Source organism: Lissotriton helveticus, chromosome 9 (genome assembly GCF_964261635.1).
Source record: "Lissotriton helveticus chromosome 9, aLisHel1.1, whole genome shotgun sequence".
NCBI lineage: Eukaryota > Metazoa > Chordata > Amphibia > Caudata > Salamandridae > Lissotriton > Lissotriton helveticus.
The window spans coordinates 344,180,433-344,208,150 of record NC_136070.1 but is presented as its reverse complement, the minus strand read 5'-3'; the positions used below and the strand labels follow the sequence as shown (position 1 = coordinate 344,208,150).

The following is a 27,718-nucleotide window of genomic DNA, read 5'->3' as shown; positions in this document are numbered from 1 at the left end:
ATGAAGTCCTTTGACCCTGTGACTTCAACAGGAGGCTGGCACTTCTTCCAGCCCTTGGAGATTTTCTTAGCAAGCTTGAGAGTACACACTCAGTTCCTCTCTCCTGGTTCCTTGGCAAAAATAAAGAAGCAGCTGCAGGATTCCCCCAACAAACAGCAATCTGGCAGAAGGGGTAGGCAGTCCTTGGATCAGCAGGCTTCTTGTCCTTGGTTCAGGTTTCCTTGTCAGAAGTGATCTAAATTCTTGGTTCAGGGGTCCTTCTCTTATACCCCTTTTTTGGCTTTGATCCCTTTGTCCATGCAGGGGAATTTCCCCCCATCTTGGGTTTGTTGTGGGTGTTGCCAGGCCGAGGCACCTGGCCTATTCACTGTGCAGGGTAGAGTCTTCAGCCGCCCAGCAGGAGTGGAGCCAGCATTGTCACTGGCAGGGGCAGGGCCATCAGCTGCCCGGCAGGAGGTGGGGCCAGGAAAGTCCCTGGCAGGCACAGAGTCATCAGTCGCCTGGCAGGGGGGCGGAGCCAGCATTGTATCAGGCAGGGCAGGCTATCAGGAGCTACTCTTCCCCTACTCTCAATGCAAATGCCCCACTCATCCCACACTGACTCATTCAGACCTCTGGAGCCACCCAGCTCCTGTCACACGCACACCAGAACCAGCAGAGACCAGTAGACAGTTAGACAAGAAAATAGCTACTTTCTAAAAGTGCTATTTTCAAACACAGAGTCTAAAAACCATCCACCCAAATGGATGCGTTATTAAACCCTGAGTTCAGGGATACGAAACTGGACATTGCACCATGCTCCCCGAGCCCGCTAGGATTATAGCATTAATAATCCTGGCAGCCCATTCTAACTGATGGAGAGCAGGTTACCTTACAATAGTGAAAAACGAATATGGCTGTAATTCACTATTAGGACATGCCAACCTTGTCAGGCTTGTCCTACCTTATGCTTACAATGCACCCTGCCCGTGGGCCTACCATAGGGGTAACTAACATGAAGTTAAGGGAAGGTTTAGGGACTGGCAAGTAGGTGTACTTGCGCAGTCTGCGTGACAGTACCAGACGGCACGTGGTCTAGCAATGGCAGACCTTCAGACATATTTTTACTAGGCCGCTCTTGTGGGTGGCACAACATGTGCTGCGAGCCCACTAGCAGCATTTGTATTTACAAGCCCTGGCACTCTTGGTGCACTCTACTAGGGACTAATAGTAAACCAAATAAGCCAAACATGGAATTCAATCAATACAGCAATTTCACATAGGGAGCACTTGCACTGTGGCACTGATCAGCAGTGGCACAGTGCCCAAAGCAATATACCAGCAAAAACATCGTAAACAGAGGAGGCAAACAGAAAAAAATGGAGGAGAGGCTCATGCCAATGATGCCAGGTCTAACACGTGTCCCCTCCAGCTGAAATGTGGGGAGAACTACCCTTACCCTAGGGAGTCCTCATCACTAAGGCGGAAAAATCTGGACAGACCATCAGCATTGGCGTGATCTGTGCCAGGGCGGTGTTCCACCGTGAAGTCCATCCCCTGTAGGGAAATGGACCACCTCAACAGCTTTGGATTCTCACCCCTCATCTGCATCAACCATCTGAGGGGCCTGTGGTCTGTCTGAACCCGGAAGTGAGTCCCAAACAGGTAGGGTCTTAGCTTCTTCAGCGCCCAGACCACAGCAAATGCTTCTCTCTCTATCGCACTCCACCTCTGTTCCCTGGGAAGTAACCTCCTGCTGATGAAGGCTACAGGTAAGTCTCGGCCCTCTTCATTCACCTGAGCTAGAACAGCCCCCACGCCATGCTCTGAAGCGTCCGTCTGGACAACAAATTCTTTAGAAAAGTCGGGTGCCTGGAGTATGGGTGCTGTGCACATTGCAGTTTTCAAGGTGTCAAAGGCCGTCTGACAGGCGTCAGTCCAGATCACAAGTCGTGGCTGCTTCCTGGAAGTCAGCGAAGTCAAGGGGTGCACAATGTTACCATAATCCTTGACGAACCTCCTGTAATAACCCGTGAGACCCAAGAAGGCTCTCACCTGAGTCTGGGTTTTGGGCGGTGCCCATGCCAGGATGGTATAAATCTTGGGTTGCAGGGGGGCCAACTTGCCACTCCCTACTTGGTGCCCCAAGTACACCACTGAACCCTGCCCAATCTGGCACTTACTGGCTTTGATTGTGAGGCCTGCTCTGCGCAGGGCCAACAACACTTCCTGGAGGTGGCGCAAGTGTTCCTCCCAGCTGGCGCTGAACACTGCGATGTCGTCCAGGTAGGCGGCACTGAAATCCTCCAGCCCAGCCAAGACCTGGTTGACCAACCTCTGGAAGGTGGCAGGGGCATTCTTCATCCCAAAGGGCATAACCCGGAACTGGTAGTGCCCATCTGGTGTGGAGAATGCTGACCTCTCTTTTGCCCCATCAGTCAAGGCGATCTGCCAGTACCCAGATGTTAGATCAAACGTACTAAGGTACCGGGCAGCCCCCAACCGATCTATGAGCTCATCAGCTCTGGGGATGGGGTGCGCGTCAGTCTTGGTGACTGAATTGAGTCCTCGGTAATCCACACAGAACCGAAGTTCCGGTGAAGCACCAGGCGCTGCAGCCTTTGGGACCAAGACCACTGGGCTGGCCCAAGGACTGCTAGAGGACTCAACCACCCCTAAGGCAAACATTTTGGAGACCTCCTCCTTGATGTATGCTCTGACCTTGTCAGTCACTCTGTAAGCCTTGTGCTTCACAGGAGTGCTGTCCCCGGTGTCCACATCATGGACACACCACTGAGTGACACCAGGAATCAAGGAAAACAGATCAGGGAATTATTCCAACAGTTGGCGACAATCCTGCTGCTGTTCAGGGGTCAGTGTGTCAGAGAGGACAACACCATCCACTGACCCATCTTGCTCTTTTGCATACAGGAGGTCAGGAAGAGGCTCACTCTCCTCCTCCATTCCAGCATCTGTAGCTAGGAGCATGCCCACTTCGGACCTTTCTAAGTGGGGCTTCAAACGATTGACATGCAGGACCCGCAAGGGGTTCCTGGGAGACTTCAAGTCCACCATGTAGGTGACATCGCTCTTTTTCTCCACAACCTTAAATGGTCCAGTCCATCTGTCCTTGAGCGCACAAGGTTCCACAGGGGACATGACCCAAACTTTCTGTCCAGGCTGAAGCTCCACCAGAGTGGCATTCCGGTCGTACCACCGCTTCATCTCTCCTGGCTGGCCTCCAGATTTGCCTGAGCAAGATCTCTGAAGCGCCTAGTCTGGTTCCTAAAGGCCAGCATGTAACTGTATACATCCTGGGGAGGTTTCCTGGGAGATTGCTCCCAGCCTTCTTTGACCAGACTCAAAGGTCCTCTTACCGGCTGTCCATACAAAAGCTCAAAGGGGCTGAACCCTAGAGACTTCTGTGGCACCTCACGGTAAGCAAACAACAGGCATGGCAAGAGGACGTCCCATTTACGCCTCATTGGTTCTTCAAGACCCATAATCATGCCTTTAAGGGTACGGTTGAATCTTTCAACCAACCCATTACCTTGAGGGTGGTAAGGAGTGGTGAACTTGTAGGTTACCCCACACTCCTTCCACAGAGACTTCATATAGTTGGAAATGAAGTTGGTGCCCCGGTCTGACACCACCTCTCTGGGGAACCCCATTTGGGAGAAAACACCCATCAGTGCCCGTCCCACCACGGGGGCCGTCACTGTTCGGAGAGGGATGGCTTCCGGGTACCGTGTGGCATGGTCCACCAAGACCAGGATGAACCTGTTACCCAGGGCTGTCTTGGGGTCCAGGGGCCCAACAATGTCAATCCCCACCCGGTCAAAGGGGTTACTGACCACGGGAAAAGGTTGGAGGGGAGCCTTCTGCTTCCGCCCGCTTTTCCCACTTGCCTGGCAAGTTTGACAGGTCTTGCAATGGATATCTGTATCCCTTCTCATCTGAGGCCAATAAAAATGGGTGACAAGCCTGTCATAGGTCTTGTCCTGCCCCAGATGTCCAGCTAACGGAACGTCATGAGCCAACCCCAGTAGGAAGGCTCTGAAGCGCTGGGGTACCACCAGCACACGGGCTGACCCAGGCTCAGCAGCCCTAGGCTCGCTATACAGGAGATCGTTCTCCCAGTAGACCAAATGTGACCCTGACTGATCACCTGTTGTCTGGGCTGAGGCCTGCTGCCTCATACCCACAAGAAAAGGGCACACTTCCTGTTCTGCACAAAATTCTTCCCTGGAGGGACCACCATCCTGCTACCAGTGGGTCAGCTCGGGCAGGTCTCCAAGTTCAGCAACTTGTTCACCTGTGGGTTCCAGGGCATACCTCTCAAGGTCTGCCTCCTCCTGGACCACTGGAACTACGGAGGATGGTTTCCCGCGCCTCCTGCCTCTTCTCTTCACAGCTGGGTCCTGGGCCATACTTTCAGGCTCCAGAACCCCATCAACACCCTTACTTGCTGTCATCGATCGAGTGGTTGCACACACCCACTCTGGCACACCCAACATTTTCAAATGTGTCTCCCCCTCCACCTTAGCCCAAGGGGAGTCTTCCAAATCATTGCCCAGGAGACAATCAACAGGCATGGCGGGTCTTACAGCAACCTGAAGAGTACCTGAAACTCCCCCCCATTCAAAGGGAACCTGAGCTACCTCACAAGCTCTCTGGGAGTTGTCAGCAGCTATCAGAGGGTAGAATGCGTGGGGAACAACCTGCTCTCTGGACACCAAGTGACACTTGACAGCTGTCACACTCGCTCCGGTGTCTCTGAGAGCTTCCACTCTATGGCCATTAATAGTCACCCACTGCCTATATTTCTTAGTGTTACTAGGCAGAGGGGGTGGAAGGACCATTTCCATGTCTCCTAAAGAGACCAGGGACATCTCTGCGGGACCCTCCCCACCATGGGCAACCATCTCCTCCCCTCCCAGGGCTACACTCGCCAACTGACGGGGGGCGGCACGTGGTGGTGCACTAGAGTTCTTCAAGGGACACTGGGGATCATAAAAACCGTGTCCCACCTGCTTACAAGCGAAGCAGGTCATTGGGCCCCTACGAACAGGTTTACCTGTCGGGGCCTCTGATTTCTTATCTGGGGGAGGCTGGGAACCCTTCCCTTGGTTCCCTTGGGGATTACTTTGGGGCCCTTTCTGGAACTCCCTCTGTTTGCCCTTGTCCCCCCCACTCTTCTGCTGGGGACCCTGCCCACCTTTGGCTGAGTCTCCCACTGGACCCTTGTGGACCCTGGTACTGACCCAGCGGTCCGCCTCCTCAGCAAGTTTTCTAGGGTTAGATATCTTGATATCAATAAGGTGCTGGCGCAGCTCTGGAAAACAGTTATTAGACAAGTGCTCCCAAGCAAACAAATCCTAAAGAGCATCATAACTTTCCACTTTGCTGCCCTTTACCCAACCATCCATGGCTCTGCAAAAAAATGACACATATTCAACCCACGTGGTACCAGGCAACTTCTTACATTCTCTAAAGGCCTGTCTGTACTTTTCTGGGGTTAGGCCATACCTTAACATTAAAGCATCTTTCATATGAGTATAAGACATCCTATCCTCAACAGGCATGTCTAACAGGGTATCTCTTCCCTCATTCACAAAGCGACCCCACAACCCCGCTCCCCAATCCTTCTCAGGGACCCGGTGGGCCAACAATGCTAACTCATATGCTTTAAACCATTGACCAATATCTTCATTCTTCTGAAAATCTTTGATCACATCTTTGGGAAAATAAAACCTACTTTCTGCAGGCACAGATGGGATGCTGCCACCAGAGGGATTCAATTCCAACTCTTTAGCTTTGAGCTCCAACTCCCTCAACCTGGTATCACGCTCCAAAGCTAACTTCTCTTTCTTCAGGAGAAAGACCTTTGGAGGAAACACTGCTGCCAGGAGGAGATGTAGGCCCATTCACTGGCACTTCCTCCTCCCCTTCCCCTGTCGGTACCACCACCGAGAGGGATCTCTGGCCTCTAACCAGGCCTGCAATGCTTTGAGATAATCTGGTCTCCTTGAAATGCATGTGGTAGGAACTTTCAACTGTTTGCAAAAGGCTTTCAGCTTTCTTACTGGATAGTCGTTTATCTTACTCCTATCAAATTCCTCCACAACAACAACGGGGGTAGTGACTCCGGCATCACTCATGGTCAAAACTTGCAGTTTCAAAAATCAAGCTCCAGGAAAGCGGAGAACAAAAATAGGATATCCAACCAAAACAGATTGTGGCTGCGCTATGGTCTGCTTTCACTATGTAGCGCACACTAATCACTGCACATGGGTCATAAATGCAAAGTTCAAATCCTCACCGCTGACCCACCAATGTTAGAAGCGGCTGTCTCTAGTTGGCAGAGGTATACACTTCTGACAAATAGGGACACACCTTTTCTAGTCAGGGCAAGGGGATCACACACTTAGATAACCCCTGCTCACCCCCTTGGTAGCTTGGCAAAGCAGACAGGCTTATCTCAGAGGCAGTGCGTTAAGCATTTATGACCACATACAGTAATAAAGTGAATACACTACAAATGGACACGACACAGTAGTATTATAAAAATAAGTATTTTTATATAAGGCTTAGCACAAGACCAAATAACGACAAAAATATACCACAGTCTTAATAAATACTCTTGGAAGGAAAAATACTAGTTCAAGCACGGTTTCTTCTTAGCACAAAGTCTTTAGTAACAAAAGTAACTCTTCTTCTTTAAAACACAGTTCTTGGCAACAATGTAACCCACACGGGAGTCACACGACGTCGAGGCAAAGTTAATCCAAAGGTTCGGCGTCGACCGCGAGGAGCGCTACGTCGAGCCCGGAGTCGCACAGACCCCAACAACACAGTACCTTGGAAAAGTGAAGCACTCGATGATCAGCGGCGTCGAGATGTCCGGCGTCGCGTCTTCGGCGTCGATCGGGCCTCGGAGTCGGGGCGATCTGCAGCGGCGTCGACCGAAGTCAGGCGGGAGCAGCACTCACTAGATGAAGCAGGATACGGCGTCGTCGTCGATGTCGATGTTGCAAGAGTGAGCAGCGCTCACGGCGTCGAGAGGGCTCGAGGTTGATGCAATCAGCGGCGGCGTCGACACGGGGTCACTTGGAGCTGGAGCCGAACTCGCTACTCACTGGCGTCGCTACTGGCGTCGATCGAGCCCAGCGGCCGGCGTCGAAGGTGCGGGACACTGGAGCCGTTACTCACGATGTCGAGCTGGATTCGGCGACGTCCGTCGGCGTCGAGATTGCTGGATTCTTCAGAGGTGCTGGATTTCAGGTTCCAGCAACAAGCACTTTCAGCAAACAAATGAAGTCCTTTGACCCTGTGACTTCAACAGGAGGCTGGCACTTCTTCCAGCCCTTGGAGATTTTCTTAGCAAGCTTGAGAGTACACACTCAGTTCCTCTCTCCTGGTTCCTTGGCAAAAATAAAGAAGCAGCTGCAGGATTCCCCCAACAAACAGCACTCTGGCAGAAGGGGTAGGCAGTCCTTGGATCAGCAGGCTTCTTGTCCTTGGTTCAGGTTTCCTTGTCAGAAGTGATCTAAATTCTTGGTTCAGGGGTCCTTCTCTTATACCCCTTTTTGGCTTTGATCCCTTTGTCCATGCAGGGGAATTTCCCCCCATCTTGGGTTTGTTGTGGGTGTTGCCAGGCCGAGGCACCTGGCCTATTCACTGTGCAGGGCAGAGTCTTCAGCCGCCCAGCAGGAGTGGAGCCAGCATTGTCACTGGCAGGGGCAGGGCCATCAGCTGCCCGGCAGGAGGTGGGGCCAGGAAAGTCCCTGGCAGGCACAGAGTCATCAGTCGCCTGGCAGGGGGGCGGAGCCAGCATTGTATCAGGCAGGGCAGGCTATCAGGAGCTACTCTTCCCCTACTCTCAATGCAAATGCCCCACTCATCCCACACTGACTCATTCAGACCTCTGGAGCCACCCAGCTCCTGTCACATGCACACCAGAACCAGCAGAGACCAGTAGACAGTTAGACAAGAAAATAGCTACTTTCTAAAAGTGCTATTTTCAAACACAGAGTCTAAAAACCATCCACCCAAATGGATGCGTTATTAAACCCTGAGTTCAGGGATACGAAACTGGACATTGCACCATGCTCCCCGAGCCCGCTAGGATTATAGCATTAATAATCCTGGCAGCCCATTCTAACTGATGGAGAGCAGGTTACCTTACAATAGTGAAAAACGAATATGGCTGTAATTCACTATTAGGACATGCCAACCTTGTCAGGCTTGTCCTACCTTATGCTTACAATGCACCCTGCCCGTGGGCCTACCATAGGGGTAACTAACATGAAGTTAAGGGAAGGTTTAGGGACTGGCAAGTAGGTGTACTTGCGCAGTCTGCGTGACAGTACCAGACGGCACGTGGTCTAGCAATGGCAGACCTTCAGACATATTTTTACTAGGCCGCTCTTGTGGGTGGCACAACATGTGCTGCGAGCCCACTAGCAGCATTTGTATTTACAAGCCCTGGCACTCCTGGTGCACTCTACTAGGGACTAATAGTAAACCAAATAAGCCAAACATGGAATTCAATCAATACAGCAATTTCACATAGGGAGCACTTGCACTGTGGCACTGATCAGCAGTGGCACAGTGCCCAAAGCAATATACCAGCAAAAACATCGTAAACAGAGGAGGCAAACAGAAAAAAATGGAGGAGAGACTCATGCCAATGATGCCAGGTCTAACAGTCTGTATGAGTGTGAATCTATGCTCAGGATGAAGTATAAAAGGGCTTAGAATAAAGAAGTGCCAATTGTGATTATGTAGTCACAGTGCACTGGGTCCAAGTCACAAAGTCAGTCCAGCCGCGATGGAGAGTAGACCGGATACAGGACTAAGTTCAGTCTGCTGTTAAATGTACTTTATGTCCTGGTGTGTCAAGATGCGAAGTTCTTGCTTTGATCTGATCCGCGCGGATATCAGTAGCCATCAACAGGAGCTTGCGATGCGATGTCCGATACTGAGAAGTGCAGCGTTGCATCAAGGTCAATGGACTTGCATCAAGATGCACTGGTGCTGAATCAAGATATGTTGAACTGGGCCTGTTGTCAGCGTCAAGATATGTTGCGCTGGGTCAGTGCTTAAGAAGCCGTCAATTAGAAGCTGCGTAACATTGAGGTGCGTCGAGATGGTTGAGCTGGGCCGGTTGTCACATCGAGATGCACAGTTCTGGGTTGTTGCTTTCAAGGCTGCCAAACTGGAGCTGCAAAGTGTGGGACTGCGCTGTGATACTTCGGGTTGTGTCAGCACAGAGGAGCCCGTAATGTCCCTGTAGCTCAGAACAGGAGGCTAGCTGACTAGTCTTGGAGACACTCTGGTGGTTCTGGGTTGAAGTTGTAGATTCAGTCCTTCTTCCTCAGACAGCAGAGCAGCAGAGCAGTTCCCCTTGCAAGCAGAACAGCAGGGTAACAATGCAGCAGGACAACCGGGCAGTCCTTCTTACAGCAGAGCAGTCCTTCTTCTGAGGCTTCCACAGGTCCAGTAGTGATCTTAGTGTTGAGGCTGAGGCTCCAATATTTATACCTGGTGCCAGCTTTGAAGTTTGAAAAGCTTCTGGAGTTTCCCACTACAGAGGTGTCTCGCATTTCCTGCCTCCATGCCCTCGTACAAGTCTGCCTGAGGGTACAATAGGCTAGTGGGTGAACTGAACCAGTGCCTTTGATTTGTAAGTGTGGTACGTGACAGCTCTGCCCCCTATCAAGTCAGAGATGGTCCATCCTGCCAACACCCAGACCCTCTACTGTGATGCTGTCTGGGAGGAATGCACAAATCCCAACTGCCAACTACAGCTAGTCATGTGACTAAGGAACAGGCTGCAGGCACTAAGGGCCAGATGTACGACTGTGTTTTGCGGTCGCAAATGGGAAATCGGCCCGTTTGTGACCGCAAAATTGGTCTGGCCCATGTACAAACCCTATTTTGCGAGTCGGTAACAATTATTGACTTGCAAAAAAGGGGTTGCGACTCCCTACTAGGAAGGGGCGTGCCAAGGGCGTTCCTTCCTAATAGCCAGTCCAAATGGTATGTAACATTGTTTTGCGACCGCATTTGTGGTCACAAAACACTTGCAGTTTGCCAACTACTATAAGTAGGTGGTAAGCCACTTGCAAACAGGAAGGGATCCCCCTCCCCTTTGTGAATGGGTGCGAAAATATTTTTCAAGAGCAGGTAGTGGTTCCAGAGACCACCGCCTGCCCTCAAATACTGAAACGGAATAGTTTCATTTTTCTTTTTTAAATGCATCCTGTTTTCCTTTAGGAAAATGGGCTGAATTAAAACAAAACTGCTTTATTAAAAAAAGCAGTCACAGACATGGTTGTCTGCTGAACCCAGCAGGCCACCATCCCTGGGAGTGCTAGCCCTTCCTAATGGGGTCACAATTTACGACCCTATTAGGAATCGCTAACTGTGTCTGAGACACTATTGTAAATTGCGCTTTGCAAGTCGCAAATTGCGAGTTGCAAAGCGACTGTTTTTCAAAATTTTCAGAATTCTGACTTAAAATCCATGAAAGGGCTTTAAATTGACATTCTTTGCATACCAAACATGACTTCACTACCTGTTCCCAATCAAAAGTTATCACTTGCGGAATGTAAGAAGGTTGAGGTAGGGAGAGAAAGGCCTTGTAATAGTGAAAAACAACTTTGAGAGTTTTTCACTACCAGGACTTGTAAAACTTAAGAGTACACGCCCAGCTTTTTAAATACAATGCAATGCACCCTGCGATATGGGCTATTTAGAGCCTACCCTAGAAGTGACTTGTATGTATTGAAAAGGAATGTTTAGGCCTGGGAAAAGGTTTCTTTTGCCAGGTCGAAATGGCAGTTTAAAAACTGTTCACACAGGTTGCAATGGCAGACCTGGGACAGGTTTGAAAGACTAGTTAAGTGGGTGGCACAATCAGATTTGCAGGGCCTCTATTAGCATTTAATTTACTGACCCTGGGTACTTGTAGTACCACTTTATTGGGGACTTACATGTAAATCAAATGTACCAACTGGGTGTAAGCCAGTATTACTATGTTTACAGATGTGAGCACAAGCACTTCAGCACTGGTTAGCAGTTGAAAAGTGTGCAGAGTCCAAAGGCCACCAAAAAAGGAATAAAGCAAAACAGTAGGAGAGAAGACAAAAAGTTTAAAGGGAGGACCACCTTAAGGCTGACAGTTCTAACATAAAAAAGTACACATTTTTATAAAAGAATAAAGCAGCTAGAAACAACTTTGGCAATTTGCTTGGAGCAGAGTCATCATCAAATAAGAGGCCAAAATTGGGAGGGAACTTGGCCACTTTTGTTTTGTCCAAAGTAATGTACATCCTCCTGTTACCAATACTATTATTATTATTAGTCGGATTTGTGTTGCGCATGGCTGCCCCAGCGACGGGGCGTCCCAGCGCCACCAAATACCAAAGACATGAACCCAGGAGAGAAAATGCAGACTTAAACATGGAGAACGGGGAAGAGCCAGGTCTTTGGTGATTCTGGATTGCTCTGATGGAGGCAGGGTGCGAATTCCAGAGTTTCACCACCAGACTTCGAAACGAACGACCACCAGCTCTGGCTTTCAATACCTATGTATTGTTGGAATTTAATTTTAGGCAACTGTAAGACCTGGCTTTTTCTGCAGGTTTTTTCCCAGCCTCTTATTTTTGACTCTGTTTTTGATGTCTTTAGGACTCTGGGCATTTTACCACTGCTGATCAGTGCTAAAATGCATATGCTTTCTGTGTAAATTGTGAACATAATTGGTTATCCCTGATTGGCATATTGGATTTACTGGTAAGACCCTTGTAGAGTGCACTGTGTGTGCCCAGGGCCTGTAAATCAAATGTTGCTAGTGAGCTGGCAGCACTGATTGTGCCACCCACACAAGCAGCTTTTAAAAGGTGTCTCGGACCTGCCACTGCAGTGTCTGCTTGCAGTCTTTAACTGCCATGTCTACCTGGCAAGTACACCCTACCCTTCCCTTTTCTTACATGTGAGACATCCCTCAGTTAGGTCTAACGTTCCCCCATGGGCAGGGTGCAGTGTATTTGAAAGGTGGGACATGTACTGGTGTGTGTGACATGTCCTGATAGTGAAATACAGGGTTTTTAATTTTTTACTATTGAGAGGCTATCTGTCCCATTGGATAGAATGGGAGATATTTTGCAGCAGTGTACAGGTATAAATTCCCAATGGGACAAGAAAGAAAAAAGGAGTTAAGTATGCCTGAGTTCTGAATATAAAAATGAGTCTTTTAGTAAAGATGATTGTTATGCTGTGTGTTTGAAAATACCACTTTTAGAAAGTGGGTATTTTCTTGCTTACCCATCTTGTGGGCCTCTGCTGGTTTGTGGATTGACTATCTGGTTTTGGAGTGACTGGGTCCCGGGATGTGCATTCTCTGTAGACAGCCACTGGGAGGGTTGAGGTGTGTCCTGCCTTTCCTGGATGAGTCAGGGCTGAGCTGAGTAGACCTGGGCTGCATTTATAGTAGTAGGAGGAGAATTCCTTGCACCTGACTAGGCCCTGTCTGCCTTACACAATGCTCTCTCCACCTCCTGCCAGGAAGCCTGACCAGAGAGGACAGAACTGGTTTGGACCGAACTAGGAGACTCTCTGCCACAAAAGAACAAAGGAAAATGTGGCATAAATATTGGGGCCTAGACCCCAGATCTTTAGATTACTTCTAAACTCAAGAGGAAACTGTGCCAATGAGAAGAGCTGGGAAAACTGAAGGAGAAGTAATGCTCTTTGCTGTGTACTGTGTGAGGTTAGCCTGCAGTGATTGTTTCTGCAAGAAGAGGGTAAGACTTTGATGTGTGCTGTGTATCCGGCTTGAAGAAGATCTCCAAGGGCTTGGTGTAGAGCTTGCTGGACACAAAGATTTAATTTCCTCTGTCCTCCTGCACCTGGAAATGCTGTTTCAGCTGCCACAAAGGGAAATAGCAACACAGATGCCGGAAGCGACGCTGCGACCTGCAACGAAGCCCTGGGCACCGCTATGAAGTCCACGACTCTCTGCCCTGACTTACACCGCAGCCCGATGTTACCAATGTCACAACATACTGACTCTGATGCCATCCTGAAGCCTCTGCCTGCACCGGACCTGAGGGCACGCCTCGTGATGCTCACAATGCACCGCCCGACTCGCACCACAGCCCCAACCTCACCAATGCCAGTGCTTTGTCATCGCGGAGCCGATTCCTGACGTGGGTGACCTCCAAAATCCATCGATCCGGCATCATCATAAGGAGCCGACGCCTCAACGCCACCACAGTATCAACTCCCCTGCATTGCAATAAGGAACCAACGCCTCACCTCCCCTGTGGTCGTAACCCCCGCTCCCAGGCTCCAACGAAGCATCACCTCCCCGATGACTTGCACCGTCTTTGTTTTCATCATTTACCAAAGTACTGTTCTTTGGGGTCCGTGTGACTCTAGGCCCGACACCACGCACTCGCAATTGGCACCGTACTTTGGGATTATCTGCTGCCACGATGTTGTTAATAGCCCCAGGTGAAGCTATTTGTTGCTACACGCTTTATTTTTGTGAAAAACCTATTTTTGGTGATATCTTAATATATGTATGGAGGATTTTTGTTGTTCTGATCTTGTTTTGTTGACTAAAACATGTTCTATTTTTCTAACTGGTGTGGTGTCCATTTGTGATATTTTCACTATGTTACTGTATGTGTGCACAAATGCTTTACATACTGCCTCTGAGATTAGCTGGTCTGCTCATGCCAAGCTTCCCAGGGAGTGGGCAGGGGTTGTGTAGTAAGGGTGTAACTCCCCTACCCTAACTTGAAGCAAGGGTCCCTACTTGGACAAAAATGCCAACCATTGCCAACTAGAGAACCCGCATTTCTAACAGCAACTCTCCCTAATTCAGGTAGCTAATGAGTGTACAGGGTTGGTGAACCTAAATTGTGGTTGCGGTTAATCTCCCCCATTTGTATGATGATCTGCTTATCATCTGCAAATGGTCTCACTGTTCAAATTCAGGGAGCAAATATACATTGAACAGTGTGGGGCTCAAAGATGGCTCCTGGGGAACCCCCCATTTCACATGAACCGATTTGAACGTAAAATGAGGTACGGAGACCACAGCATGGTGATTAGACAGGAGTGACTTCAGGCACTGTAATGCTAGAGCCTGTACATCAATTTCTCTTAATCATGTGATGAGGATGGAATGACAAACTGTGTCAAAAGTTACTGACAGATCAAGGAATATGACAGCTGCTATTCCTCCTCTATTCGTGTTCATTTACAGCTTCATCACTGCAGTAAGCACAACTGTTGTTCCCTGGCAATTATACAACCTGGCTGAAAGTCATCAAACCTGTTATTATCCAAGATAAAATTAGATAATTGGAGGTTGACAATCTTCTCTGCCACTTTAGGCATAAAAATCAATAATGAAAATGGGCAAACGTTACTGTGGATCATAGGATCAGCAGACGATTTTTTTCAGAGTTGGCCAAACAGTAGCTTTTTTCCAGTTCAAGGGAACAGTTCCAGTCTGAAAAGGGTGATTAATAATATTAGTCATACATAGAGCTATTTTCCATGGCAAGGTGAAAGATTCTTGCAGGACACAGATCTAAAGGCAACCCTTATTTTACCTTTTTTTGAGATGTTGTGTACTTCACCTTCTGAAATCAAGGCACATTGTGGCATGCTTTGAGTCGTGTTTCTTGCGTCTATTCTATAAATAAATTTAGCATATCCTCAACTGAATCCGCTGAGTCACAAATTATTTAAAAATTAAGTTAATCTTGTCTGAGGAATAAGTAATTAGGGTGTCAAATTGCTGAGCTGTGTTATCAATTGTGTTGACACAATATGGAGGGTTCCTATCTCATTTGCAACTTTAAAAGCCTCTCTTGACAACCGCATAATTCCAGTGGCCCTGCATATGGCGTAGCTTTGTTTATGCACGAAGGGAGCTGAAGGAGAGTGAGAAGTTGATGTGCAAGGGGCCATTCCTAATCCTACCATCCTTTTGGGAGATTTGGTTTCTGTACTTTGGTGGGTCTAAACGCGAGTCCTGGGCCATCGATGATCGTGTTCACTTTATTAACACGTTAAAAATATCACAAAATAAAAACCAACTCGAATAATGAAAAACAGACGTTTCAGCACAATCTGAACTACACTAATGACTTCAAACATGTTGGTCCTGGTACGGGTTTGTAATGCCTGTGATGTTGACGATCTCTGTACTGCTCTCATCCAATCCTGATTGTGAAACCTTCGGAAAGGAAACACTTTAGACCCATTTTAACCTAAGAGGCTTCAGCACCGTGGACAGCTCCTCGCCCTCTCTCCGAGGGATGAATTAATTAAACATGAGTGGGAGGAGCGACCCCTGAGGGGCATGGAACAGAACACTTAAACCTTCGGCTTGAAAAGTGTCCCTCGAGTACTTCTCAATGAAACTCCCATCTAAACATGAACTCCTGCTGGTCAACCTATATGAAACACGCCCAGTGTTAAAATGGTAGAAATACAGTGATATAAAAAGTGAATTAAACATAACGAATCTTGATAAGTATATATTTATATATATATATATATATATATATATATATATATATATATATATATATATATATATATATATATATGTATGTATGTATGTATGTATGTATGTATGTGTGTGTGTATATATATATATATATATATATATATATATATATATATATATATATATATATATATATATATATATATATATATATATATATATATATTCCTGATGTTTGCCCTTGACTTTGGGAGGTGCCTCTAGGGCATATGGCCTTCCACCCCTCCTACCTTCCCCCACCTCTTACACGTCTCTGCTTCACCAAGGGCGATATGCCATGAAGGGACATCTCTCCTGTCAATCATGGGTCTGTGCAGACCTGCAGCTGTCCAAAGATGTAAAGTAAAGTCACTTCATCCTTCTCCCAGCATGATTTATGGGGGCGCCATAGGTGAGTGCCACTAGGCAGGAATTCTTCGGTGGGGGGATACTGGTCTGGCAGGTGTATCTTCTACCCAACTAATTTCCTTGAGATGAAGGAGGATTGAGAAGTGGGAGATAAGTTGACCCTGGTATTCTTCCGTGAGGAGCATCCATCCTCCATTTTAAAAATTCTCTCAACTGAAGAGGTGTTCACAATTGCCAATTAAGAAAAGCAAATAATGGCCCAAAATGATGCTCATAATTATACCGTGTACATAATTATCTTGGTGTTCCCGATTGCTCCTTTGTTATCAATCACTGCAGTAGGTGTGTACCCTGCATATCAAATTAACAATATTGATAGAACAGAATATCGAGGCCAGAAATATTGCAAATAAAATACTGACAGGAGAGTAAATCTTGATTTTCTATACCTATCTCCACGTATATATACCTATGCAGTACATATATCGTCAAGCTACGTAGATGTGGACTTTAGAATAGTAAATCTATACTTCCCTATATGCACCTACCTTTTTATATTTTGTCCCTCGAAACTCTGTCCTCAATATTAGAATGCCACAATATTCTGCATGTTAATATTAAGTAGCACAATCACTCCAGTGTTGATGATTATTTCCTTGTATACAGGGGTTGCCTACTGGTGGACCAATAGGTGTCTCCTTTAGGTGCAGTACCCCAAACTTTAAACTACACTGACTCTAGCTAGAGTTCTCCAGTAAAAGCTTTGGGAGTCCCTTCCCTAGATCTCACAGATAGAGGAAGTCATTGACTGCACCTCTTCCCAAGCAGGGGGTTGATGCAAGGATGAAAGACCACAGCTAAGTTATTGAGAGGATGTCACTAGGGCACATTAGAGTCATTGATCAGGTGATCCCTGAGATTATGTTTTCCTTGAACACAGCTCAAAAAGCAAACATTTAGATACACTTTCTGAGAATAAAAGAAAATATGGCGCGTGATGAAAACTCAACAACTTGACTGTAACTTTTTATCCTTGCTGAAAGCCTTTGATCAGGAAGTGGTGTAACCAAGTGTCTAAGCTGGGGTTTTCTCTCAGTTGACCTATATTCTGACGTGCGCTCAAGCATTTAATGCACATTGGTTAATCCATGGTATATCTGTTTACTTCACTGCCTCAGAGTTCTCTTATCTGAAAAACTGCGAGTGCTTGGAAGGTAGCACATACATGTATAACAAATGCATAAACAAAAAACACCTTAATAGAACCCGAGCAGCAGCATGCTAGAGACACACCAAGCTTTCATGGAGTAGTGTGGAGAATAAATGGTGACTTTGGGATATTTATTATATGATATATTGGTTCTTTTCTCCCAACTTCTCCTAAGGGGTAAATTGCAGGTTAATTTATTGTTATGACACATGATTCATCCATTAGGGTGGAGACACGTATTTCTTGCAGCTCAGAGTTTAGAGTGAGATAAGATCTTGGGAAGCTGTTCCAGAGCTTGGAGACAGACTGTATTGAAAAGGTCACTCCACGAATGCGCAGCATCTGGTACATCGCTATTATCGGTTAAGCTTCGGCTGTTGATAAGGGTTCCTTTTTGATAGATCTGAAGCTTTTGGTAAACTGGGCTGCTTGATAAGCAGAGCCCTGTCATCTCACAGGCCAGCCTTCATCGCCAATAGAATTCAGCGCTATGTCCCCCTCTGTGCCCTTTGCACTGCTAGTTCCAATCTCCTGACCCTGCACTCTTTTAAACGGAAAAAACTTTGTGGACTTAGATTTGCGTTCTTGGCACCTCAGTTCTGGAACACTCTTCCTCCCGAACTACGCCAAATCCATTCCTAATCCATGTTCAGGAAGTCCCTCAAGACGTGGCTTCTCTCCCGGGCCTATGATTAATAGCTTTTCCGCTGCACACATCCACGCACCCCCACTTAGCGCCAAGAAACCGCTGGTGAACGAGCGCTCTACAAGTTCCCTGTATCATATCATATCATATCACAGGAAACTCAGCCCTGGACCATGGACTGCTTGATTGTTACCTGGGCCCTTTAGGAGAAAGCCGGCTATGGGATAACACGCCTCATAGTCCTCAAAGTGTTGAAGGCGGCTGTGGATACCTTGGATACCTGAGGTGGTGGCGAGAGCACAGAGTCCTTGATGAAGTAGAGGGTCCATGGTGACATAGAGGTTTCTGCCCGTGCAGGCATTGGTGTGGGTCTTTACAAGTTCCTTGTGTTTCTTAAAGTACCATCAAGCAGAACAAAGCTGTTTATAATGAATCCATTATGAAGGACGTTGGCTATAAAATGCCATTGAAAGTGTCTATAATCAGTTAAACTGGGGCAGATGACTGAGCTGTACCGTGGATTCTAATCCTGGCTTCCTCGCTTCACCATACTGAGTGACCCTGGGCAAACCATACTGCCTCCCTACGTTCCAGTTCTCTTATCTGCTAAAATGTGAGTGCTTATCTTAGAAAACGTTTTGAAGTAAGTGCGGTACAACTGAATGGGGAATTTGCATTGTGTTCAATGGTTACCTCACAAGAGAGGTGCTTCCCAATGACCACAGAAGCTAAAAGAAGTTGAGAGTGGCACATGTCATAACAGAATAACACAAAAGAAAAGCTGCTCCAAACCACAGTCAAATGAACATTCATTAAAATGAACAACCAAAATTACTGGAAGAAGAATGAAACATTCTGTTTTCCCTGTACATCAGCATTGCTTCAGATACGAAAAACATAACTGTACATGTGCAAAAACCCCAACAATTTGATAGAATACTGTATATGTCCTCTCACAGTCTCTGAATTTCTAATACCTGCAGAACGCCCTCACCATCAAGCATTCATGTCACTTTATTTCTGCCTCAGTCTTACTTTTATCTGGTAAGGCCTAGACCTCTCTTCTATTCTGATTTTTCTGTAAATGTTTCAAAAAATGTAATTCACAAATGTAGTTTTCTTGAAAACAAACGTTCTTAAAAAATTGTTGGTGGTAAATAATAAGGATGTGCAAGAAGTCCTTATAAGGTCTGTCTGAACAGAGCAGCTGCCAGCACGGCCATTTGCTACAGATTCTTTAAAATATACATAGAGTAAACTGTATGCTCTGCACAGAGGATTATTGCTTCCTCACTTTGTGCTATTGGCTGTTTGGTGTATCATTTAGGGTGGAGGCAAACTCCACTCCACCGGCAGAGTTCGCAGTGTTTTGCCACTATGCGCTCCACCTGGAAATTCATAACTCTGTTCTACTGATTGGATTTTCTTTGTTTTAGTGTAAAATTATTTATAAAATTAATTCAGTTTTTCTAAATTTATTTAGGAATTTTTTTTGTTGTGTTTTCACGTTATTACTGTTCGAGTGCTGCATAAATCCTTTACACAATGTCTCTAATTTAACCCTGACTACTTTGTGCCAAGCTTCCAGCGGGATCAGCACAGGTTTATTTACTGACTCATGGTTCGTGATAAGGATTGTGTTAATTTTTTGAGTGGTGCTTCCACCAGCCCCAAAAAGTAACCCACTTTTTTACATACACTAAGTCATCACATTAAATTCTTTATCTCATAGAGCCACTTTTTTTACTGAAAGCGGCTCAAATTGGCATATTGGCTTTACCAATGCTTTTTCTAAAGGTTATGCGACGGCAATGCAAGAACAAAGTAAAGCCTTTATTTTCTTTTTCAGCATCTATTTCCAAAATACTTGATCAGCATGCCATGCTCACAGCAATATGTGCTACACCATGATACACGACATTGGTTATAATCTAAGCAAGAAGGCAGCAAATTTGAAGTTTGTTGTAAGCATCCTGCCGAAGCCTTTATCTTACAATAGCTGTGCAGTAGCATCCTCTGGCTGCTGAAGCATCACTGAGTCAAAACTAAACATGATTACATGTTTTACTAAAAAAATATTGAGTTCTTGAATGTACACACTGTTACAAAATCCAGGGAATAACATTTACATTCAAATTACATTTAGAAAAATAACTACAGTACAATTCATATTGTTGGCTTTTTATTGACTTTTTAGCTAAAATGTATCATGATTTCAAAGATAATGCTTGCGGGTGAGCACTATCAAACCCAAAGAGCCTGAGATTTCTCTGCATAACCTCAAACGGTTGACCTTTATGAAGTCCAAGCAAGAGGGAGTGAAAAGTTTTTTCAGAGGGTCATCTTATCTTCCCGAGACTAATCACAGATCCAGACAAATAAGGAAGGTACCTCCAAAGTGCATCAGCCCTCCGTTTTTTGTGTTTTTCCCTTGTTTTGTACTTACAATTCTCACCCACACACCACTGTGTGGCATGCTTCATACTCAAGTTCACGTCTGGTCGTCTAGGACCCCCGGTCCGGCTCAACCCTTATCTTTTCACAGATCTGAATGGGATCTCTTTGATTTATGTTTTTGGGGTTTACTTTTGTTAAAATATTGAAATATACTTCAGTGTGCCCTAATACCACTTTATTTGCCTGGGGGCCATAGACAGAGTTAACACCTTAAGTGCTCATGACGAGTTCAGCTCGTCATGAGGCGCGGTGCTCAGGTGCTCATGATGAACTGAGCTCGTCATGAGCCGTGGAACGCTCACACATGGGGATAATTCCCCTGCTGTGCTGAACGTTCCACGGAAACGGATGTGGTCATGACGAGCTGAGCTCGTCATGAGCACAAAAGCATCGTGCCTCATGACGAGCTGAGCTCGTCATGAGCACCCCCCCTCCCACCCCCCAGCACAGTGGGGGAATTACCCCCGCTGCGAAGGAGTTAAAGACATTTGGGGAAGTGAGCTGGGAAAGATGTATCTCCCACATCGAAATGTGGACTGAAATAACAAAAAATGGAGGTCTGATGTACTTCAGAGGCACCGCTCTTATTTGTCTGGGCCATATAAAGTCTCCAGCTTGTGCTAGTCTCAGACCTGCTTGAAGCCTGCCACAAATGTTCTCAAACTAGTCAGTTTACTTTGGTAGAAGATCTATCTAAGCTGTATGCTGAAACCCGGACAGTGGACAGATTAGACTATCTAATTAAAGAAAAAGCTCAACCCTGACAGAACTGGTTTCACTAATAATCTCAGGTTTAAGAAGGCAGTAGCGGCTCGTGGAGGGAGTGCCGTGGGTCGGGCGGGGGAGGGGCAGGGTGGGGGTAGTAAACTCTGGCTCACAGCCGACGGGAGTAATGTAAATAAATAAATAAATAAAACAAATGTAATTGCGTGCGTTGAAACGGTTGTATGACGTTACAACGCATACTTTTACAACGCACACCTTTACAACGCATGTTTTACAACGCAACATCCATTGCAACACATTCCATTACAACACATGCCAGTACATAGTATTTTTAAAAACTACCTTTACAACGCATTCCATTACAACGCATTCTACCTTTACAACGCATACCATTACAACGCATAACATTACATTTCATGTATGGTAAATATTGGATAGTGTAGGGGTAAAAATTACTGTTCTAAATCCAGTGGGTGCAACAGTAAGGTAAGTGTTGGATAGTGCAGGGGTACAAATTACTATTCTTACTCCAGGGGGTGCAACAGTAGGGTAAGTGTTGGATGGTAATGGTATGCGTTGTAATGGTATGCGTTGTAATAACTGCGTTGTAATGGTATGCGTTGTAGTGTCATGCGTTGTAATGGTTGCGTTGTAATGGCATGCTATGTAATGGATGTTGCATTGTAAAAGTTTTGTTGTAATGGTAGTGCGTTGTTAAAGTTGCGTTGTAAAGGTTGTTCCCCGTTGAAACACATTTGGCTACCGTATAGTGCAAGAAACATAATTTTGAGTCTGATAAGCAAGGGGTTCATGGGGCTAGGCAGGAACACTGGCATTCTTTTTTAAAATGTTATTGCCATTTTACGAAAGTATACAACCAAAGTTCCATTTTCAAAGCAATTTGTCACCCCCACCTATCCCCCCCTCGCCGGCCCCACATAAACAATGACATTTCAGCTTAATCCATAAAGAATGCTTAAACCATGGTGCCTTACATACAAACATAAAACACACCAGTTAAAATATAAATTCATACAATCGAAGCAGCATTCCTCAAGTAAACAATGAAAGACAAGAAGAGCTCTAAAGTGCCAAATGCAAAGTGCAAAATGCTTGGGAACACTAGCATTCTACTGATTTAAGAAATATCTATCTATCTATCTATCCAGAATTATATGTAATCTTGAACTACCTGAGTAAGGCAGGAGCCTAAACATTGTAGAGAAAATATATTTGTGTTTCCTAGGTGAGTTCATCTGTTGAAGTCACTTCTTATTGGGTAATAAATTAGTTTATGATTAGCATCATTTTGGGATTCAGATATCTTTGTTTTAAGAAGAGACAGCTGATCTTCTATTCAGCACCTGTGCATAGTAAGTGACTTGTGGCTTGTGCTTAATTTGAGCTGGTGGTTGCAGGTGGGTCCATCCAGTACTCATTTTTAGGAAGCAGTACTTATCTTATTTTTCCGTATCAGACATTGACTGAGAGCAAGAGCGGGAAAAACAAACACGGAAAAAAAGGAGAAAGAGGGAAAAAAAACATCACAAAGGAAGAAAGCGGGAACCTGTAAGAGAGAGATAAGTGGTCAGGGGTCACTGGTAGTGAAATAAAGAGGCATGAGGTGGAATCTGAGCAAGCAACACTCAGCAACACTCAGTCTTTTACAAATTAAGCACTGCTTGTGGCTGATGCAAGTGCATCATTACTGACCCATAATCCTGCTGAAGACACTCGGTGCATTCACTTCACCCCTGTCAAGAACAAGTTCTATTTGTTCTTCTTCAGGCCCTTCCACGTGACAAGCCTTGATCCCATGACCTTTCCATGTGCCAGCGTCACGCAACTTTAGGAATGTATTCCTTCCTTTAATGACCACCCTTGAGGTAAATAAGTGATGGACCCTCGAGTCTCCTGCCTCCCTGCTGACAATACATCATTGTAGCCCTTCTCTGTGACCCTGGCAATCCTATCCTTCTGCACGTGTAGGGCATGCAGCAGGAAACAGTCTGAGTACAGTGTGCACAATAAACATATGATATTAAGCGCCAAGAAACCCTTCTGGGTGAACGCTTCACAAGTACAAGTTATGTTATGTTATGTTATGTTATGTTATGTTATGTTATGTTATGTTTGTTATGTTATGTTATGTTATGTTGTTATGGGTAAACAACCTTTACAACGCAATTTTACATCGCAGAGCCTTTACAACGCAACCATTACAACGCAAACTATTACAACGCATTGCTCTGGGGGGCGCTCTAGGATAGGGAATAGGTTAATTTACTATCCAATAACCTTCCCTAGTGTCCACGGGGACTGGAGTTGGAATAGTAAATTAAACTATTCACTATCCAGCACCCCAAAGCACTATGCATTGTAATGGACTGCGTTGTAATACTGGCGTTGTAAAGGCATGCGATGTAAAAGCATGCGTTGTAATGTCATACATCCTAAGCATGAAGCGTACAGTAAGTGAGAGTAAAAATGCTGCCATTCATTGATTACACAGGGATTTGGAAGGTGATTCGAAAAGATGCGTACAAAAGTGAGAGTCACAATGTGGTCAAAAACATACAATACCCTGTACATCTGGCTGGCACTCAGTAGTAACTTTGGAGCATTCGTTCACTTTCAGGAATACACTTCCTACGTTCATCCAAGCACCTGGTTTAAAAAGGATTTGACGTGAAGAGATAAAGAAACTGGAGAAAGTGCATTGCCAAAAAGTACATCTGTGCATCTTTATTTCCATGCTTTGGATATCAACCCCACAGACTTCAGCACTGGGCACGGTGCCCTGGCATTGGTCTCACCGGGGATCAGTGTAGTGGTAAGAAGGGTCCCTGTTGGCTGATGGTTAAACTACTCATTATACCCCACACCCTCCTCCCCCATTGGATCTTTGCGAGGGGCGTAGGTTTCGATGGTGCATCAGATGCAGTTGCACCGAGTCCCCAGGCTGAGAAAGGCTAAATTATGGCTATGCTTTATAACATCCGGGCAAGCTGGCACAGAAGGCTTAACATTCTCCCTCCACATGCAGAGAGCGTTACGCCCCAGCACATACGGGTGCAGGCCTGGAGCGCTAGTCCTCATATTGCCCTTACCGCCATCTGATTGGTTCCCAGGCATGTCATCTGGGAGGGCCAGTGAGGTGTCGGGTTACGCAGAGACGTGAGGTTGTGCCACTGGCATCCAAATATTGACCTGCAGAAAAAGTGGGCAGGCGGCCTATTCTCCTTAGAAGAGTGTTCAGAACCATCCTTCCCGCAGTAGAGCTACCTAACCTCTGGGTTTAGGCTGGAGGCTCGGGTTTTTCTGGTGTTTCCACAGGCTCTTGGTTGGTGTGAACGAGCCCCCAAATAGAATATGGCCAGCATGTAAGGCGGTGGGAAGCAGCTTTTGAGTAGATGGAGCCCTGCCGCAGTCATTAAGGTGAGAGCTGACAGGATCGTGGTGCTTTTTTTGACCTCCAAACCTATCTCCTGCCTGACCTTGAGCGCTTGCAAGGACAGAGACCTTAACCTCTCCATAGAAGGTGGTGGCCCGCCAGAAAAGGAGAAAAGGAGTGAGCGGTGCCAAGTGGGAGCAACTGGTGAAAACAGGCGCAAATACCATGCCTGTTAACCAGCACCGTGGAGAACAAGGAATGCAACCTTAGACGCCTGCCAGCACTCTCTGTGATATCTAAGCCGAGTCTATCTCCCAGGCAGCCCTTAATTTTATCCGGTGGTTGCCGGTGAGGCCGACCAGCACTCATTTTTGGGGAATGGCACTTGTTTTTCCTCTTCAGACATTGTCAGAAAGGAAGAGATAGAAAAATAAACATATGTGAAGGAAGGAGGAAGAGAAAGACCTAAAACAGTCACAAAGAGAGAAAGCAGAAACCTGCAAGAGTGAGATAAGGGGTCGGGGAGTGTCTGCTAGTGGAGTAAAGAGGCATGAGGTGGATTCAAGACTACGAATTCAGGGCGCCTACCTCTCATAGCACAGGAACTCATTCCTTTACAAATTAAGCACTGCCTCTGAGTAAGAATCAAGTTCTGGACAGAGATTGTGGAACACTGAGGATGTGTTAAAGAGGCATATCTAATTAGGGAAGTGAAATAAGATGTCAGAATTGAAGAGGGACCCCAGATCAGCTATAAAGCAAGAACATTACATTTCCCCTTCCAAGGTAGTAATGCAAGGTAGGTCAGTGAGACAGTTGAGTGGATTAAGCGCCTGCCGCAGACCTGCCAGCCAGAGTTTCAAATTATGGCAGGGCCAACTCTTCTGTTCATCCTTCTACTCAATAAACCAACTACTGTTGAGTTGTGTAACATGTATAAGTTATAAATGTTACACATCTCAACCGTACTTGTTTTATTGAGAAATGATAACGCCAATTGTTCAAGCACCTAGAGGCAGTTGCGTTTGGGAATATGAGCTATAAAATTATTCTTTATTATGTTGCTTAAGGTGTTTGGAAAGTGCCCTTTACTTTCCCATGCTTTGGTGTGAAAAGGATGCAAAATCGATCATTAGAGGTGGAATTTGGGCAGCACGGTGAACATCTAAGCACTCTAGCCGCTTAATAGGACATCTTGAAAGTAATATGCAAAGATGACATTGTGCTTATCTACAGAGCCACACGGCCTCTACTTTTGAAGGTAAACCCTCTCCAGGCATGTAGCCTATTCCTTCTGGGCGTCTTAGAGACGTATATGCAAAGATAAAATTCCCTGTTTTGCATATCTGTACTAAAACCAGGCAGAAGATGAAGGCGCTAGATCCCGTGCCAGATGAAGAAAGCGTGGGCGCTTAGCTACAGATTACATGGGATTTGTCCACTACAGTTGAAGGCAGGCTATAAATACTAATAATGAAAAAGCGACAATACTAATGATGTTAATAATACCGACGGTTTTAATTACATAAATAGATCACAAAGAATGATAGAAGTGCTGCTAGTAATAACCACTCTGTATCATGATTACTTCTTGAGTTCGTTTTTTTTTTCTTGAATAGCCAATTCTGAGCGCTTATAAGGACAGTGCATATACAGCACTACAAAGCACAACAGCAGAACTCAGACAATAGCGCTGTGACAGCAAAGCGCGCGTGCAAGGGCACGTGCAGCAGAGAGAGGAGCGCGTGCCGCGACAGGAAGAGCGCCCGCCTCGTGCAGACAGACCCAGGGATGTTCCTCGTTATTGACAAGCGCTTCAGAAGTTACTCATCCCGCGGAGGGAGCCAGCGTCGTGTCTGATCTCCTCCGCGTGGTCTGTGGGTGGGTGGATCTGTGTGTGGGTGAGTGCGTGCATGCATGGATCACGGATCGGGTGGGTGGACACACGCACCTCGACACCAGGGAGTTTCAGCGTGGTCACTGTGGGGAGGGAGCGCTGCAGAGGTGGGCTGATTAGCGCATTGGTGGACGGATGATGGATGTGAGTTGCGTGAATGAATGCTTGATTGGGTGGGAACCTCAATTGCTGGGTGGGCAGATGGGTGTGTGAATGGGTGGTTTCACTGGGGCGTAGATGTGTTCGCGCATGGCTACATGGGTGTTAGGATGCCTGGATCTGGACATCAATATGCATTATGATATTCGAGTTACAGTATAGATGCACGGGTGGTTTGATACATCAGAGGACGAAGTGGTATGTGAAATGTGTGGCCATATGATAACCATGATGGGGGGGGGGGGGGGTAGTGAGTTGTGCAAGAAAGTGCGCTGATGCGTGGTTTCGATCGTGGATGTATGAATGGGTGGATGAATAATTTTATACTAGGCTGCATGGATGAGGGCGTGCGTGAGTGTCTAGACGTCTTGATTATTCAGCGGACGAACATAGAATGCATTGATGGATGGATAAAGTATGAGGAGGTGATCAGGTGAATGGTGTGTATGTCTACGGATGCATGGTTAGATGACTGATGGAAGAATGGTTGCACGGATGGATGGAAATATCCTGGTGGTCGTAGTAGAATGGGCGGATCGGCATGTGTGTGGATGCATGAATAGCCAGTCAGTGGATGAGTGTTTTATTTGTTTAGAGGAAAGGATAGAAGACTAGCTGCTTGAACCTCCAAACACATTCCTTCACATACTATGGCATAACGTAAATTGATGAACAAGCTAAGGAGTAACTGAGAAGTTGAGCGAGTAAATAAAGGAATTTGTAACTAAATAATTGACATCGTTAATGAAGGATGAATGAGAAAAATAGATCAGTGGCAAATAAACATATGGAAGGATGGACCGGTGAATGATGCATTTACGAACACAGATACTACCCAATCGATAGGTGAGTGGCGCACTTTCTTACCTAATTTGTCCAGGAGGCTAGACAGGCACCAGACACTGAAGAGGAGGGTGCAGATGAAGGTGCCCTGCAGCAGGAGGCGCTCTCTCCTCCGCCCTCCTTTGCGCAGGTGTGACCCCAAATCTGGTCGTGTGCATTCTCCATGATTCCCGGAGGCAACCTGCTGGCACTGCACCCCCATATCTGAGAAGTGGGGGGCTGAACCCATGCCCGGGTAAGGGGGCCAGTCCTGGGCACTCCCCCACTCCGGCGAGGGGGGGCGACTCTATTCACCTGAAGCGACGCCCCCAAATGTCAGATGTCCATGCCAGCTGGGAACCACAGAAATAATCCAATGTGCCGCAAACAACTCTCCTCGCGCCTAAGGTAGTGTCGAAGGTTTGGCAACAGCCAGGTACTCACTTCACATTCCCGAGGTGACGCCCCTTGTACCCCAG

At 46.4% G+C, this 27,718-nt stretch overlaps 1 protein-coding gene across 1 annotated transcript in view; it reads right to left on the bottom strand.

The window, feature by feature from the left end:
* Positions 1-27,489, bottom strand: part of SLC24A4 (solute carrier family 24 member 4) — a 578,300-nt gene extending 550,811 nt beyond the window's left edge. The window contains exon 1 of the mRNA XM_078662057.1: positions 27,285-27,489. Coding sequence (XP_078518183.1) covers positions 27,285-27,489 — 205 coding nt within the window. The remainder of the gene's footprint in view (positions 1-27,284) is intronic.
* Between the last annotated feature and the right edge of the window lie 229 nt (positions 27,490-27,718).